The sequence below is a fragment of the Asparagus officinalis genome, chromosome 7 (genome assembly GCF_001876935.1).
Source record: "Asparagus officinalis chromosome 7, Aspof.V1, whole genome shotgun sequence".
NCBI lineage: Eukaryota > Viridiplantae > Streptophyta > Magnoliopsida > Asparagales > Asparagaceae > Asparagus > Asparagus officinalis.
In genome coordinates, this window is record NC_033800.1 from 43,188,706 (window position 1) to 43,205,429 (window position 16,724).

The following is a 16,724-nucleotide window of genomic DNA, read 5'->3' on the forward strand; positions in this document are numbered from 1 at the left end:
CCTCTCGTGGACGTAGGCAAGTTTGCCGAACCACGTAAATCTCATGTCTTAACTGTGAGCTGGTTTTACTTGTAGGTTCCCTCGATAAGTCAGTCCTAGAACTGATGAGAGGTTGAGCTGGAACAAGAGTTGGCTATTGCTTGTAGGTTCCCTCGATATTCAGTCCTAGAACTGCTGAGAGGAAGAGTGTATATCTCATTTTGTTGAGATATTTCACTTCTGTTTTTGTTTCCTTTGTGAAACGAGAATATAGAGGTTGACTTGAGCTTTTGTGAAAACAAAAACCAAGGTTTTCTCTCTCGGATGATATCACTTCCGCGGCGTGAGTGCGTGTCTCTACGCCCAACAATTGGTATCAAAGCCCTTTATTTAGATTGGAGGTGGTGCTTAATTATTATGTGGTGAACACAATGTATTTATTGGAATTCCTGAGAGAAGAGGATTTATTTATACAAGCGGAGAATGACGTCAACAAGTAAAGCAATTAAAGTTGGAAAGTATGAGATCGAAAAGTTCAATGTGAAGAATGATTTCTCCTATTGGAGGATGCAGATGAAAACTTGTTGATTTCGCAAAAAATGCACAAGACTTTTGCTGGAAAAGAGAAGAAGTATAAGGATATGTCTGATGAGGATTGGGAAGAACTGGATCTGGAAGCACGGGCGTCGATTATCCTTTGCCTTGAAAGGGATGTAGCTTTCTTGGTAGATGGAGATGAAACGACTGCGGACGTGTGGTCGAAGTTAGAAAGCACATTCATGACAAAGAGTCTAATAAACCGGATCTATTTGAAATCCAAATTTTATACTTGCAAGATGGAGGAGGGCTCATCAATACGGGAATACATCAACAAGTTTGATAGGATCATATCAGACTTAAAGGACATAGACGTGACAGTTGAAGACGAGGATCATGCGCTTCTACTACTTCTATCTCTGCCAAAATCTTATGAGAACCTGGTACAAACATTGATGCTTGTAGGAGACAATTTGACAATGGATGAGACTAGAACGGCGCTTCTAGCGGATGACCTTCAGAAGAGTACAACCAGTGACATGACTACTGGTGGTAACAAAGAACAACCGTATGGATTGTTTGCTAGAGGAAGGGGCAATGAGCGAGGAAAAGGCAAGGGAGGAAAGTCTAGATCGAAATCGAGACCTCTTGCGGGAAGGGCGTGTTTCAAATACGGTGAACTTGGGCATTTTAAGGTCGACTGTCCTAATAAGAGAGTAGGTAGGAAAAAGAACAACAATAACACTGAGAGGAGAGAAGGCAAGGAAGAGACGAGTTACGTCTCAGAGGAAGGGAGTGATAAAGAATACTATGTTGTTACGGGTGGCGAAGATACCTCCAGTAAGTGGATTCTTAATTCGGGTTGCTCTTATCATATATGCCTAAATAGGAAGTTGTTTACTATCTGTAGAAGCATTGATGGTGGAACCGTATTAATGGGAAATAACCATGCTTGTAAAACGGTGGGGCTTGGCGATATCAAAATCAAGATGCATGATGGAGTGGTCAGAACCCTGATGGATGTAAGGTACGTTCCTGACTTGCAAAAGAATCTCATCTCAGTTGGTGCTTTAGACTCCGGTGGTTGCAGAATAGTAACAGAGAATGGAGTAAAGAAACTTGTTCGGGGTTCCTTAAAAGTGATGAAGGGTATTCGTCACGGTAATCTATATACTCTCTCGGGTACAACAGTGACAGGAGATGCAACGGTTAGAACTGATGGAAGTGGTGGAGACCCATGTGAGCACACACGTTTATGACATAGGCGGCTTGGGCACATGTCAGAAAAGGGCCTAAATCTGCTTAGTAAAGAGGGTTTGCTAAAGAATCTGAAGAAACATTGCGTGGATTTTTGCGAGGATTGTGTGCATGGAAAGGCGCACATGGTTTAATTTCTGAGAAGCAATCACAAGAGCAGAGTGAAACTAGATTATGTGCACACGGATATTTGGGGTCCTGCTCAGGCAACTTCCAATGGTGGTTCTAGGTATTTTGTCTCGTTCATAAATGATCATTCGAGGTATGCTTGGATTTATTTTCTTGAGCACAAGAATGAGGTATTCGAGATATTTAAGAAGTGGAAGACGATGGTTGAAAACAGGACATAGAAGAAATTAAAGACACTAAGATCTGATAATGGTACAGAGTATACAGATGGTGCATTCAAGGAGTTCTGTGATCAGGAGGGCATTGCTAGACACTGAACAGTCAGATCAACACCACAGCATAATAGGGTCACGGAGAGGTTGAACCGTACACTACAAGAGAAAGCAGTGAGTATGCGATTATATACTGGTTTGGGCAAATAATGATGGGCAGAGTCAATTGCTACAGCTTGCTACATAGTGAATCGGTCTCCATATTCTACACTGGATGGTGATACACCCTTTAGGGTGTGGTCAAGGGAGCATGCGGATTATGAGAGGCTCCGGATTTTCAGGTGTACCGCTTATTATCACGTCAATTAGAAGCATGTCTCCATGTTTCAATGGGGACACATGTTTCAAAGGGGGGACATTCCCCAAAACATGGAGTACGTTTCGAGGGATGTTGTCTCTCCTTTCTCCCTATAAATAGAGTGGAGGAGGAAGAGAGATTTGTGGTGTGGAGGAAAAGAGAGTGAGTGAGAAGTAAAAGAAAAGAGAGAACTTATGAGTTGTACAAGTTTGGTATTCTCCTCATAGTGAAAACCCCCTCCCGTGAACGTATGCAAGTTTGCCGAACCACGTAAATCTCGTGTCTTAACTGAGAGCTGGTTTTGCTTGTAAGTTCCCTCGACAAGTCAGTCCTAGAACTGATGAGAGGTTGAGCTGGAACAAGAGTTGGCTATTGCTTATAGGTTCCATCGACATTCAGTCCTAGAACTACTGAGAGGAAGAGTGTATATCTCACTTTGTTGAGATATTTCACTTCTGTTCTTGTTTCATTTGTGAAACAGGAATATAAGGGTTGAATTGAGCTTTTGTGAAAACAAAAGCCAAGGCTTTCTCTCTCGGGTGATATCGCTTCTGCGGCGTGAGGACATGTCTCTACGCCCAACATTATAGAAACAATTTGTTGCTGGTAAATAGCTCCAAATCAAACAAATCATGCTTCCAAATGGTCTTCTGCTTGGTATCCCACTGTTTCTGGTTTGCTGAAGCTCAACACAGATGCTGCCGTTCCTCTGAAAGGAGATATTATTGGTTTGGGAGGTGTTATTTAGGATCACCATGGACATATGATTGGTTGCTACTCTATGGGGATCAGGGGTCCTATGGGTGTGGATTATGCGGAGCTGTTGGCTGTCCTGGAAGGCATTCACTTTGTTCGGCGTATGAACTGGAGGATTTCAGTGGTGGAAATTGACTCTCTAAAGGTTATCTCCTTGGTGGACTCTCTTCCTTTTGCTTCTTTGGCTCCTATTTCAGATGAAGTTCGCGTTGGTCTGACTATTACTGACTGCTCTAAAGTTTCTTATGTAAGGCGCACCGGTAATGATGTTGCTTATTCCCTAGCTAAGTCGGTTGACAGTTTGTCCTCTTATTTTTGGTCTGCTTCTGTCCATTTGTTTTTGAGACAGAGTGTTGTTGAGGACTTGGCTGTTTAGGTTACCCTATCTGCCTTTTTAAAAAAAATAAAAATCAAACAAATCATGCCAAAGTTTCCATAATAGATAAGCATTTATATACATGCATGCCTACATGGTGTGTGCATGACTTTTATAGAATACTAACAGATCAAAAATGCGGTTTTCTTTGAACTTTTTTTTTACTTCAGTTTTTTAAAACATTTTTTGAGTTTAATTTTTTAATCAGCTATCGTAGATAACTAGGGAGTGAAATAGAGAACATTGGTTATTTGAGATTTTAGAAGAGATGGATGAAATTATTTGGGGCGGTTGTTAGATTGTTAAGGAGTAGTGGGTGGATAGTTCGTTAGGATTTCTAATTTGTTTTCCAAAATTATCCCTCTATTTATATTTAAAGCAATGAAAGTTGTGAGGTGGTTCGATAGGGCATGTTTAGGATTTTTTTTTCCAAAGCATAACACACATAAAGGCAGAACATCAAAATGCAGGTTTTCTGTAATGATTGTAATAGATAACTAGTATACAAAACAAATAAAATCAATAAAAATTTGTGTAGATAGTTTATATATCATCACAAACCAACTATTGAACCATTATAAATCATCACATGAATCCGTGCCATCATCAATATTCAAAATTGACAGTGATATCCTTCCTACTGGATTTTTTTCACCCGAGGCATGAAGGTTAAAGATTGGCAACGCCAAAGGAAACATTTCTTGTTATGTCATCCCCTTCGAAGAGGATCTCTAACCCCCCCCGTTGAGTCTTTTATGTTATTTTGTTAAGAATAAGTCATCCTATTAATATGGGATTAGTTAGAGTCTTTTTGGGTTGTTTTGTCAGTCAAAGTTTGTTAGAGTCTTCTTAGCCATTTGTTGTGATGGTAGAAGATCGTGTCCTTCTTTTTTAGTAGTGTTCAGTTGTTCAGTTTGTAAGCCTTACAAAAGGCACTCAAATCTCATGAGTAAACAATAGTTATTCTGGTGCAATTGTGATTTTCAGAAGCTAAACTTCACATTTGGTATCAGAGCCAGAGTAACTCAAGAGAGAAATCATGAACGACGAGAAATCCCTCACAAAAATTCCGCACTTTGATGGTCACTACGATCATTGGAGTGAATTGATGGAGAATCTTTTGTGAGCGAAGGGCTTATAGAATCTGGTAGCCGACGGCTACAATGAACCAGCAGAAGGAGTCGAGCAAACTGCTGCACAAAGGAGAGTTCTAGAGGATCTCAAGATGAAAGATCATCAGGTAAAGCATTACCTGTTCCAGGCGATTGATCGGACAGTGTTCGAACAAATCTTGGATCGAAAAACATCCAAGATTGTTTGGGATTCAATGAAAAGGAAGTTCGGAGGAAATGAGAGAGTGAAGAGATCTCTACTCAACACTCTCAGGAGGGAATTTGAGGTTCTGGCCATGAAGACAGATGAGAAGATTGTGGATTACTTTGCACGAGTAATGACAGTCTCAAACAAAATGAGGAGCAATGGGGAAGCCATGCCAGACTCAAAGATTGTCGAGAAGATCCTCCGAACGCTGACAGACAAATTCACATATGTTGTGGTTTCTATTGAGGAATCCAAAGATACTGAGAAAATGTCTATTGATGAGTTGCAAAGTTCTTTGGCTGTTCATGAGCAGAAGTTTAGAAAGATCAACACTGAAGAGGATGAACAAGCACTCAATGTCAGAAGCAGAGGTCGAGGGGGTTACAGAGGTAGCCGAGGCAGGGGCAGAGGACGCGCTGTCAACAAAGCACTGATCGAGTGCTATAAATGTCACAATCTAGGACATTATCAGTTTGAATGTCCTAGTTGGAAAGAAGCAAACTACACAGAGGAGGAAGAGGATGCTGTCCTTCTAATGGCAGAAGTAGAGCTTCAAGGAACTAAGAAAGATGGTACCTGGTTTGTTGATTCTGGATGCTCGAACCACATGTGTGGTGATCGAGGTATGTTCTTGAGTTTAGACACATCTTTTACTCATGCTGTCAAACTTGGAGATAATCACAAGCTGATTGTCAATGGGAAAGGCGTGGTAAATATCACGCTCAATGGAGTTAGCTATATGATGAGGGATGTTTATTACGTTCCTAAATTGAGGAACAATCTGCTGAGTGTCGGGCAACTTCAGGAAAGGGGATTGGATGTGTTGTTCAAAGGAGGAGTCCACAAGACTTGCAGCATCTTTCATCCCACCAAAGGAAAAATTGCTGAGTCTGTAATGAGTGGAAACCGAATGTCTGTCTTACTCACAGAGACTTGCAGCAAGACAAAGGAAGAAAAATGTCTTCAGGCTGGGAATTCTGACAAAGCTGATCTGTGGCACCAAAGATACGGGCAATTGAGTTACAAGGGCCTGGCTATTTTATACAACAAAGGCATGGTTACCGGTCTGCCAGAGATAGGACAAGGGAGAATTACATGCGAAGTTTGTATGAAAAGCAAGCAACATCGGATGCCCTTTCCAAAGCAAAGTTCATGGAGAGCAACATAAAAATTGCAACTCATCCACTCTGACTTGTGTGGCCCAATCACTCCTCCATCAAACAGCCAGAAGAGGTCCTTGATAAGCTTTATTGATGATTTTTCTAGGAAGTGTTGGATTTTCTTTGCTCCAGAAAAATCAGAGACATTCTATCATTTCAAATTGTTCAAAGCTTTTGTGGAAAATGAAACTGGAATGTGTATAAAATTCTTGAGAACAGATAGAGGTGGAGAGTATAACTCTAGAGAGTTCAAGGAATTCTGCAATGCGCATGGAATTAAGAGGCAACTGACTACCTCATATACTCCACAGCAAAATGGAGTGGCTGAACGGAAAAATAGAACCATGATGAACATGGTAAGGGCTGTTCTTACAGAGAAAGGGATTCCAAAAGTGTTCTGGCCAGAAGCTGTACAGTGGGCAAATTATGTGCTCAATAGATCTCCTACTTTGGTTGTGAAAGATATGACGCCTGAAGAAGCTTGGAGTGGTGCAAAACCATCAGTGGAACACTTCCGGATTTTTGGGAGCATAGGGCATGTCCACATTCCTGATGTAAAAAGAACCAAGCTTGATGACAAGAGTGTAAAGTGCATTCTATTAGGCTACAGCAGTGAATCGAAAGCATTTAGGATGTATGATCCAGTTGAGAAAAAGATTCACATTAGCCGAGATGTGGTATTTGAAGAAGACAAGGCGTGGGTTTGGGATGCTAGCCATACTGCTGATAAAGTTACTGAGCTTGAATGGAAAGAAAATACTGATAGTGCTGCTCTTGAGGGAGGAGATACAGAAAGTTAAGTTACTGAGCTTGAATGGAAAGAAAATACTGATAGTGCTGCTCTTGAGGGAGGAGATACAGAAAGTTCAGATGAACCACACACTCCGGCTGAAGCTGCTGCTGCTTCCCAACATGAAGAAGGCACATCAAGGATGAATAGAATCACACACACTCCGGCTGAAGCTGCTGCTGCTTCCCAACATGAAGAAGGCACATCAAGGATGAATAGAATCATACAACCACCACGATGGGCTGTAGATTATGATACAGGAGAAGGTCTATCCGATGCAGAGAATGATGAGGTGAATCTGAGTGGAGTTGACAGTACTGATGTTGATGATCTTGCTTTCATGGTTATCTCTGATCCGACGAGTTTTGAAGAGGCAGTCAAAGACGAGAAGTGGAGGCAGGCCATGGATGCAGAGATCAAGTCAATTGAGAAGAATCAGACATGGGTGTTGATGGAGCCATCCATTGGTACCGAAACCATTGGTGTGAAATGGATTTATAAAACCAAACTCAATGAATTGGGGGAGGTAGATAAATTCAAAGCTAGACTTGTTGTGAAAGGTTATTCACAACAATATGGAGTAGACTATACTGAAGTGTTTGCTCCGGTGGCACGGATGGACACTGTGAGAATGATTATTGCTTTGGCTGCGCAAAGAGGATGGAGACTCTATCAGCTGGATGTTAAATCAGCATTCTTACATGGAGAATTAGAGGAAGATGTCTTTGTTGAACAACCCCAAGGTTATGAAATAGCTGGGAAAGAGCATATGGTGTATAAGCTACGCAAGTCTCTATATGGACTGAAACAAGCACCGAGAGCCTGATTCAGTCGCATAGAATCCTACTTCATCAAGCAAGGGTTCAAGAGCAGCTCCAGTGAACAAACTCTGTTTGTTAAGCAAAAGGAAGGCAAGATTCTAATAGTCAGTATTTATGTGGATGATCTCCTGTTTACTAGCAATGATGAAGATCTGCTTAAAGAGTTCAAGTGTGCTATGAAAAGTGAGTTTGATATGAATGACTTGGGAAGAATGAGACATTTTCTTGGTATAGAAGTGTTGCAAAAGGCTGGTGGAATCTTCATTTGTCAAAGAAAGTATGCAGCTGAGGTAATTGATAGATTTGGAATGGGGTCCTACAATTCTGTCAATAACCCAATTGTGCCTGGACAGAGTATTGATCGAGATGAAAAAGGTGTGAGGATCGATTCAACTCTCTACAAACAGATGGTAGGCAGTTTAATGTACCTCACTACAACGCGGCCTGACTTAATGTTTGTAGTAAGTCTCATCAGGAGATTCATGGCGAATCCCACTCAACTTCATCTTGCAATGGCAAAGAGAGTTATGCGGTACTTGAAGGGGACAATGAACTGTGGGATTTGGTATCAACATGGCGAAAGAAATGATCTCATAGCTTATACTGACAGTGACTATGCAAGAGATATCGATGATAGCAGAAGCACATCTGGTTATGTGTTCTTAATGAGTGGAGGTGCTGTGGCGTGGTCATCTTGAAAACAACCAATTGTGACTCTCTCGACCACTGAAGCAGAGTATGTAGCTGCTGTTACGTGTGCTTGTCGAAAACAACCAATTGTGACTCTCTCGACCACTGAAGCAGAGTATGTAGCTGCTGTTACGTGTGCTTGTCAAGCCATCTGGATGAAAAGAATCTTAAAGGAGATCGGTCACAACCAAGCTGAACAGATGGTGCTGTTCTGTGATAATACTTCCACCATCAAACTGTCCAAGAATCCGGTTATGCACGGGCGATCCAAGCACATCAGGGTGAGGTATCATTTTCTAAGAGAATTATCTAAAGAAGGTGTTATCAAGTTAGTTTACTGCAGTACAGAGGAGCAGCTGGCAGATATAATGACTAAGCCACTGAAGTTGGCTTCATATCAGAAACTCAAAGAAGCACTGGGAATGAACGTTTGTGAACTGAACTCAGCTGAGAGTTAAGTTCAAGGGAGGATTTGTTGAGTCTTTTATGTTATTTTGTTAAGAATAAGTCATCCTATTAATATGGGATTAGTTAGAGTCTTTTTGGGTTGTTTTGTCAGTCAAAGTTTGTTAGAGTCTTCTTAGCCATTTGTTGTGATGGTAGAAGAACATGTCCTTGTTTTTTAGCAGTGTTCAGTTGTTCAGTTTGTAAGCCTTACAAAAGGCACTCAAATCTCATGAGTAAACAGTAGTTATTCTGGTGCAATTGTGATTTTCAGAAGCTAAACTTCACACCCCCCCAACCCCCACCCACGCGTGAGCGCGCACACACACACACCCCAAAACTCTCTGCAATGGTAATAGAAAAAGATTCATGGTGAACAAAATTGCACGAAAAAAATAAAGCAAGGCTCCTTCGGTTTCCTGAAGGCTTAACTGCATATAAACCCGTGTGTCGCAATGTGCCACTCATTACACATTAAATTTGATATTGGAACCTCATCGAACTGAACTGAACCCCGCCATCGTACGTTTACTCTCTATTGGATTGTGCGAAAAGGAACAGAAGAGGGAGGAAAATAGCGGTGGGGTGCAATATCTCAGAGGGGCCGGCTGCCACAAATCTCTAATGACGTTTAGTTCGAGGACGAAGAGGTCCATCTGTCAGAAGTCGCGCAACAAAATGATATAGCGGGTCTCTGTGTAATTAACCCTTTCCTCTATCGAAGGGCACGGCTTTGATTTTAGAGATCTCCTTTCAGCTGAGTACTTACTTTTCAAGATCAAATCGTCACCCACTCTCGACAGACAAACTCGTGCAAGTCCTCATACGATTGCTCGGGATCACCTTAGCTATGGAGCTTAGCACGGGCATCATACCATAACTTCTCTCGGCCATTTTCCGCTTGAAGCTCCCAATCACTACATTCAGTATATAACCAAGTAGTTAAACTTTAGATTGATTACACACAACTAGAAAGAGAACAGAGTCTTTATTTGTTCAGGATAAAATAACTTTTTAACTACGCATGTTCACTCTAGGACTCAAAATGGAGTAGAACAGGACCCTCATTCGGTCTTAATTATCGAAAATACCACCACGGCTGCACAAACAAGCCATGGCACCCAAAACCATCAAACTGATAGCCCTTTCATCATTACTTTCTTCTTTGATCTTCTCATCTCATCACTATCTGCTTGCTTAAATTTCAAACACACAACCTTCGAAAATATGCTGCCAACGTATCTGACCGACTCAGTCGAACACTCTGGGAGGTCTTTGATGCAATAATCAATCAGACTGAAGTCTGAACACATCATGAAGAGAATAGGCGTCACAGTGAAGTAACAAAGTTAAACAAAATTAAAAAAAGACGACAATAGTTATTATGGCACATAATCAAGTTAGCCTTACATGTTTGGGAGACTGCCACCTTAGTAAAAGAAAAACAATGAGCAACAACATTTCAAGCACACAACCATTCTTGTTGAGCTTTGAAGACTTTTTAAAAATGTGATGTTCCATTTGTTTTCGGACAAAAGAAGATACTTCTTGCTTTCATATAAACTAAAACCCACCTGCAATACACCTTTAAAAAGAGACATGAAGTGGATGATCCTCCAACATGGAAGCCCGATCTCTTTATCTGCTTAAGAATCCAAAATATTTCCCTGAAGAGGGTGTGCTAGGCTTAGTTAGTAACTCCGCCAATGGCTTAGCTAAATTTAGTGAGTAAGTAAACCTGACAACAAAGTGGATTAGTTGTAAATTTTTCACCCGGACTGCCAAAGATTTGATGAGGGATTATGGAGGAGTTACGCTTGAACTCTCGCTTAAAACCATCGATTATTACCAAATCCAGAACAATTTTACAACCCCTTCCCCCTTCAACCTTCTTGTTTCATCACAATCTGTCAGCATAAATTTCAAGGACACGAAATTATCCATCTTAGAAACAGGGGTTAAAGTGGTGGATCTGTTCCTCCAATGATTATAGCACTGAGTAATTCTTGACAAGCTCTAATATGCTCAGACTTATAAGTAATTGTCACTTACGAAATATGAGCAACACCAAACCCTCATAGCACCAAGTAATTCTTGACAAGATTGAATATGCTCAGATTTATAAGTAATTGTCTCTTACAAAATATGAGCAACGGCAAACCCTCTCATAAACCTTCGGGGACCATGCTTCACATTATATCCAACCAATTCAGTCAATCACATTGGTTGGCTATTAATGAAATAATCATAGGTCAGAGACTCTGGAGTCGGATGTCTATACACATAGTGTAGTAGGTTGAGCACGTCAGTGAAAAAAATTCAAATAAATTAGAAAAGCAATAATAAAGATGATGATAAATTGATACTCAAGCTAGCTTTACATGTAAGAAGGATACGACCTCAGTGGAAGGGGGGGAAAATGGAGTGACAACATTTTAGGACTCCAGCATTCTTCTCAAGCTTCAAAAACCAAGTATATTTGAAATCCATTTCTTTTGGGTTGAATAGAAACTAATAAGTATAACACCCACTGCACTAGACCTGAAAGACATGATTTGCCAATGAGGAGGTCAACGTCTTAGCTGTAAGAGTTAACAACTATGTGCTGAAGTACCTAAAATATCTGGCCAAAGAGGGAGCTCAAGTGTTAGTTGCCAATTCCGCCATTAGCTGAAGTTAAATGCTCAGTACGAAACGTGAGTTTGAATATTGTAATTTCCCAAATTAACCGAACAACAGGTTAATGAAGGGTTACCGAGGAGTTATAGATGAAGCCTCCCCTAATTTCTTCTTCCAAATGGGGCCTAGGTTTCCTATCTGCTTAAGTTCAATAAAGACCTGTACCTGCCTGATTCATATTGTCCTGATTTTGACTTAATTCTCTTGGTTAATGGTTATACGGGTTACTAAAAGCTTGAGATCAATTGACTATGATGCTCAAGGTCGTTATCCAAGTAAACATACATGTTCAGAAGAGACCGCTCATCAAACTGTAGAGTGCACTCTGGAATGGATAAGTTTCACATTATGAATCCCAAACTTGTGCCTCGTGCCTGTTTTTATGCTAACTAACATGGAGAATTCAATGCTATGCCACATACTGGTAAAATAAAAGATGGGAGAAGGAAAGGATAGCAGCAAATTCAACATTGGAACTAAAGTTTATTAAGTGCACTGAGGAACTTTCTAGATTTCAGCATAGATCACTTTTGCTGTTTTTGTTTCCTACAAAAGATACACGCTCCTATAATTTTAGTTTCCAAGATATTTCTTGATGACATGACAGTGTTCATTAGTAGTCTAGTTCTTGATTATTACAGGAACAACAAGCCCTACAGAAAGTTCACAAGCAAAACCTTGATTGCATAGATTAAAAAGGTAACTATTGGGTCATAGCAAACAAGAAAGTTGAGACATTATGACATCGAAGTCAATACTACTCATGGATGGGCTGATTTTAGGAGAAAACAGTGATTATATGAGAACAGCCATTAAGCTAAAATGACGGAGGCCTCACTGAAAGAAGTGGAAAACTATGCAACAATGCTGAATAAGCAATCAACAGGAACAATGCCTCAAACCCACTTCTTCACTCAGTCTGCAAATAGCTTTGTCTAAAATAATTATACATCATACTGAAAACTATGTCAAAATGACATCTCCGATCTTATGAACCACTTCACATAGTGGTGATAACTAGACTACAATGATACGATCTCTAAACTACTTCTGCACTACTACAAACAAAAGCACGGGGTTTTCCGCTATACAAATTTTGCGAGTCATAAAGAACCTTACACTTTTGTTTCGGGTAGCATGAAAGTAGTAGTTTAAAGATTTTAGTTTATTTATCACTACTCATCAGAAAACTCTAGCAATGTAGACAGCTCTGTAAAATTTCAATTCTGATCATGTTTGTTTAAATTACAACATTCGAAAGTAACAATCCTTATTCTAAACAAGACCACAATCTATATCATTATTGATCGAAATCCAAACCTCTTCCCCATCAACAAGATTTCCAGTTCTTATGCGTGCTGATAACTGCGGACACCAACCCAGCAGACGCCATCAGCGTCGGCCCGGTCATTGCTCCCTTCCCATCCCTCACGTCTGCGACCGCCATCACCGCGTCAGCCAAATCCTGCACAATCGAGAGCGTCTTCATCATCACCTTCTCCTCCAACTTCCCCCTCTCCTCGTCCGCCTTCACCAGCTCCAATCTCAACCTCAACTCCCTCAAATCCCTAACTTTCATCGTAATGCTCCCCACGTACCCAATCAGCTCAGCCCAAGCGCTGATCTTTGAGAACTTTTTGGCGTAATTGGGCGAAATGAGACCGGTTTTGGACAGCCAGACGAGCTGTTCGATGAAGTAGTAGACGCCCTCGCCGCCGTAGGCGAGGAGTACGAGGGCGAGGTCGGAGGGGGAACTAGGGTTTGAGAGGCGGAGGGAGTTGAGATCCTGGACGAATTTGCCGAGGCGGAAGGCTTTGCGGCTGAGGCCGACGCTGGAATCGAAGGATTTGAGGTTCGGGGTTAGGGTTTTGGGGAGGGAGGAGGAGGAGAGGAGGAGCTTGGCGGTGTAGCGGGAGATCTTGAGGAGCTTGTCGACGCCGTCGCGGTGAGCGAGGTAGGATTCAAGGTGGAGAAGAAAGTCGCGGTCTTGGTTGCGTTTTGGTGGGGGGCTAGGGTTAGGAGTGGGTTGAGGGGGACCGGGATCCGCCATTGATGGAGAAATGAAGGTCGCGGGAGAGGAGGTGTTGACACTTTTATTTATTAGTCCCACATATCATTAAAAATTGCTATTTAGTCCCTCGTGTTCTTTCAAATTTTTATGTCGTTAGTTTTTTGGTTTGTTGTCTTGTCATAATTCATTTTGGATCAGTGATTAATCCAACATGATTAACTATATGTTTATCCTCACTCAATATTTAAGATGCGGAATGAGTTCGTGTAGCGTTTGTGGGAAATTTATAGATACAAAGGGAAAGATGGCTGTTGTAAAATGGATTAATTATTTTAATTGCATTGAATTTTACCTTTAAAATAATTTAGTAGCTGTTAAATTGCATAATTTTATATTTTAACATGTCTCTACAAGTTAAATTTTCTTTCCATACGTCATAATAAACTTTTAACATACATTTTTATACAAGCGTCAAATAGGACTTTGAATCTGGATTGTTCTCATGGTAGATTATGGTGACTTTGAAGTACATAAAACCTCAAGTTCGACGAGGGTCATACTCCAAATCCTTGTTTGCATGTATATTATTTGAAATAAAATTTGAAACTTTAGGAGGCGTATGTGCAAAAGTTGTAACTTCCGGCCGAACAGATTCACATTGGCTCGTTTCTTGTCTTGCGCGAGGAACTCCAAAAGTTTCCATCTCTCTTAACTTGCGTGCCAAATAGGATTAGCTAGATCCGATGTCTGACCCATACAGCATACATCACGTAAACGCCATGTGGCAACGTGCAGATGCAGTCTCACGGACTCGTGATTCCATAATTTTCTACAAAGCTGAGCCTACGTAATATTCTGGTCCAACCGAATAAACCGACCGAATCGATCAAATATTGACAGTTGAATTTAGTTTGGTTTTAGAAAAACTTCGGTTAGATTTAGTTTTGATATCTTTGAGATTGAAATAATTGAACTGACCGATCTCAATATAATTGGCTAAAAATTTATGCTCTTCGTAGGTGAAAAGATAATTCGTACTAATATTTTTATACATTTTAAAGGATGAAGGTTCCATTTTAGTTTGTAAAGTAGTTGACTTGATGAGTTTGCTCTTCAACTTGGGATATAAGATCACCGATCGAGAGGTTTGAAGGAGTAAGGGTATTGTCTTTTAGCTAAAAATGCTTTATCTTAACATGTCGATGTCTAAACAGAACAAATCAAACCACGCCGCACCGAACCAACTTGATTTGATACCGTTTGGTTTTGAATATAATTTGGTTCGGCTCAGTTTAACAACAAATAGGCAAAACCAACTGAACTAACCATTTGCACGCCACTCCTAAATTCCTACATTGTTGGGTTAATAAACTTCTTCAAGTCCAGCCCAATATATTTGACTCGACCGAGCCCTATAAACAACCCTTAAGAAGCCCATTTTCGGGTAAATTTGACAACATAAATACCAGTTAACTTCTTATTAGAAGCTATTTACTCGCCAATAAATCTATTTAAATTTCCATCAATCTGGATTATAGTAATACTTATGAGTTACGAGATTTGTTTATTTCTCAGGGGAAAAAAAAATATAGCTAATAACTGTTAAACCAACAATTGTAAAAATGACAACCTCAAAATAAATGAATAGAAGTCTCCTTGAAAAGTAAAGAATATAAGCTAAATAACAAGAAAGTGAAGCACCATGTTCAAATAGTGAAAATCACTTACCGTATGTGATCTGGATGGTTAGAATATTTTAATATGACTCTCGATTTTAGACTGGGCTATTTAGAAAAAAAGAAAGGGGAAAAAAAAAGGAAACCAGTGAAGGCCGAAAGGGGCTTGGACCTAGGGCCTTTGCCTTTGCCCTGACAAAACAGGCTAAGTTTGGGTCTCATCCAAATTTTCAACACAAACCAACAAGCGTGCACGTCCAACTCTGTGCAGAAGGGTAATACTACGAACAAATTCCAAGGAGGCGCGTCGCAAGCCAATTCTCACAACTCCAATTTATCTTGACTCGCGGAAGTGGGGAATCTTTTTCATAAAAGTCCCCTAACAAGTCATATATCGATATTAGTCCCCCAATTAATAAAAATTTAGAAGTAGTCCCTCAAATTTTTAAACATTTTGCAAATTACTACCTCAAATTTAAATTAGTCCCTCAAATCTTTTAATATTTTGAACTTAGTCCCTGAAATGCTCACCCTCAAGTCTTTAAACATTTTGCAAATTACTACCTCAACTTTTAAATTATCCCTCAAATGTTTAAACATTTTAAAGTTACTCCCTCAAATGTTCATATTTTGAAATTACTCCCTCAAGTCTTTAAATAAATTGCAAACTACTACCTCAAATTTAAAATTAGTCCCTAAACTTTTTAAACATTTTGAAGTTACTCCCTCTAATGTTCAAATTTTGAAATAGTCCCTCAAATCTTTAAACATTTTGCAAATTACTACCTCAAATTTAAAACTAGCCCCTCAAATCTTTTAACATTTTGAACTTAGTCCCTGAAATGTTCATTCTCAAATCTTTAAACATTTGCAAATTACTGCCTCACACTAGTAAAAAAGAGGGCATTGGTGACGGGGTATTGGCGACATGTATTGAATCCGTCGCCAATACAAACATTTGCGACGAGAACAGTCCCGTTGTCAATACCATGTCGCCAATGTTTGCATTGGCGATGAGTGTTAGTCATCGTCAATGTTTTCCCGTCACCAATGCTCATTGACGACGACCCGCATATGTCGCCAATAAGTATTAGCGACAGGCATTGACCCGTCACCAATGTGCATTGGTGATGGAATAAAACCGTCGCCAACGGGTCAGTGCCCATCACCAATGCACATTAGTGACTAATTATCCTATTGCCAATGAGTGGCCCCCATAGAAAATTAAGGGTTATTTTAATATTAGTCCCTCAAATCTTTAATATTTTAAAAGTAGTCCACCAAATTATGGAAATTGCTAACACGTTTAGGGGTGGAAATGAACCAAATAATTCTCAAATAGTTCGATAATTGTTCGAATTACTATTCAGTAATATTCGATTCAGTAGTTCATTTAACAATAAATAAATATTTTTTAGTATTCGAGTTTGCTAACTATTAGAATTTGACCAGATATATATTCGATTCGTTTGTCTATTAAATATTCGTTTAAAAGTGATCACATGTTATTATTTGTATTATTGCGTATA

The 16,724-nt window shown here is 40.0% G+C and overlaps 1 protein-coding gene across 3 annotated transcripts; it reads right to left on the minus strand.

Annotated features, from left to right (window-relative positions):
• On the minus strand, window positions 9,265-13,591 carry LOC109850154 (peroxisomal membrane protein 11A). Of its 3 annotated transcripts, none has more exons than XM_020420090.1 (2): window positions 12,829-13,591; window positions 9,265-9,746 (listed from the first exon to the last, which is right to left on the minus strand). In XM_020420090.1, exon 1 carries the CDS (start codon window positions 13,556-13,558, stop codon window positions 12,839-12,841), a length of 720 nt encoding a protein of 239 aa, XP_020275679.1. In that variant the 5' UTR covers window positions 13,559-13,591; the 3' UTR covers window positions 9,265-9,746; window positions 12,829-12,838. The 3 variants fall into 3 exon arrangements, with proteins under 3 accessions (XP_020275679.1, XP_020275678.1, XP_020275680.1); XM_020420089.1 differs by lacking the exon at window positions 9,265-9,746 and adding an exon at window positions 9,782-10,132; XM_020420091.1 differs by lacking the exon at window positions 9,265-9,746 and adding an exon at window positions 10,479-10,496.

What these genes read in the sequence shown, in the direction of transcription:
- LOC109850154 (XM_020420090.1), bottom strand. Translation starts at nt 13,558, where the DNA reads ATGGCGGATCCCGGTCCCCCTCAACCCACTCCTAACCCTAGCCCCCCA.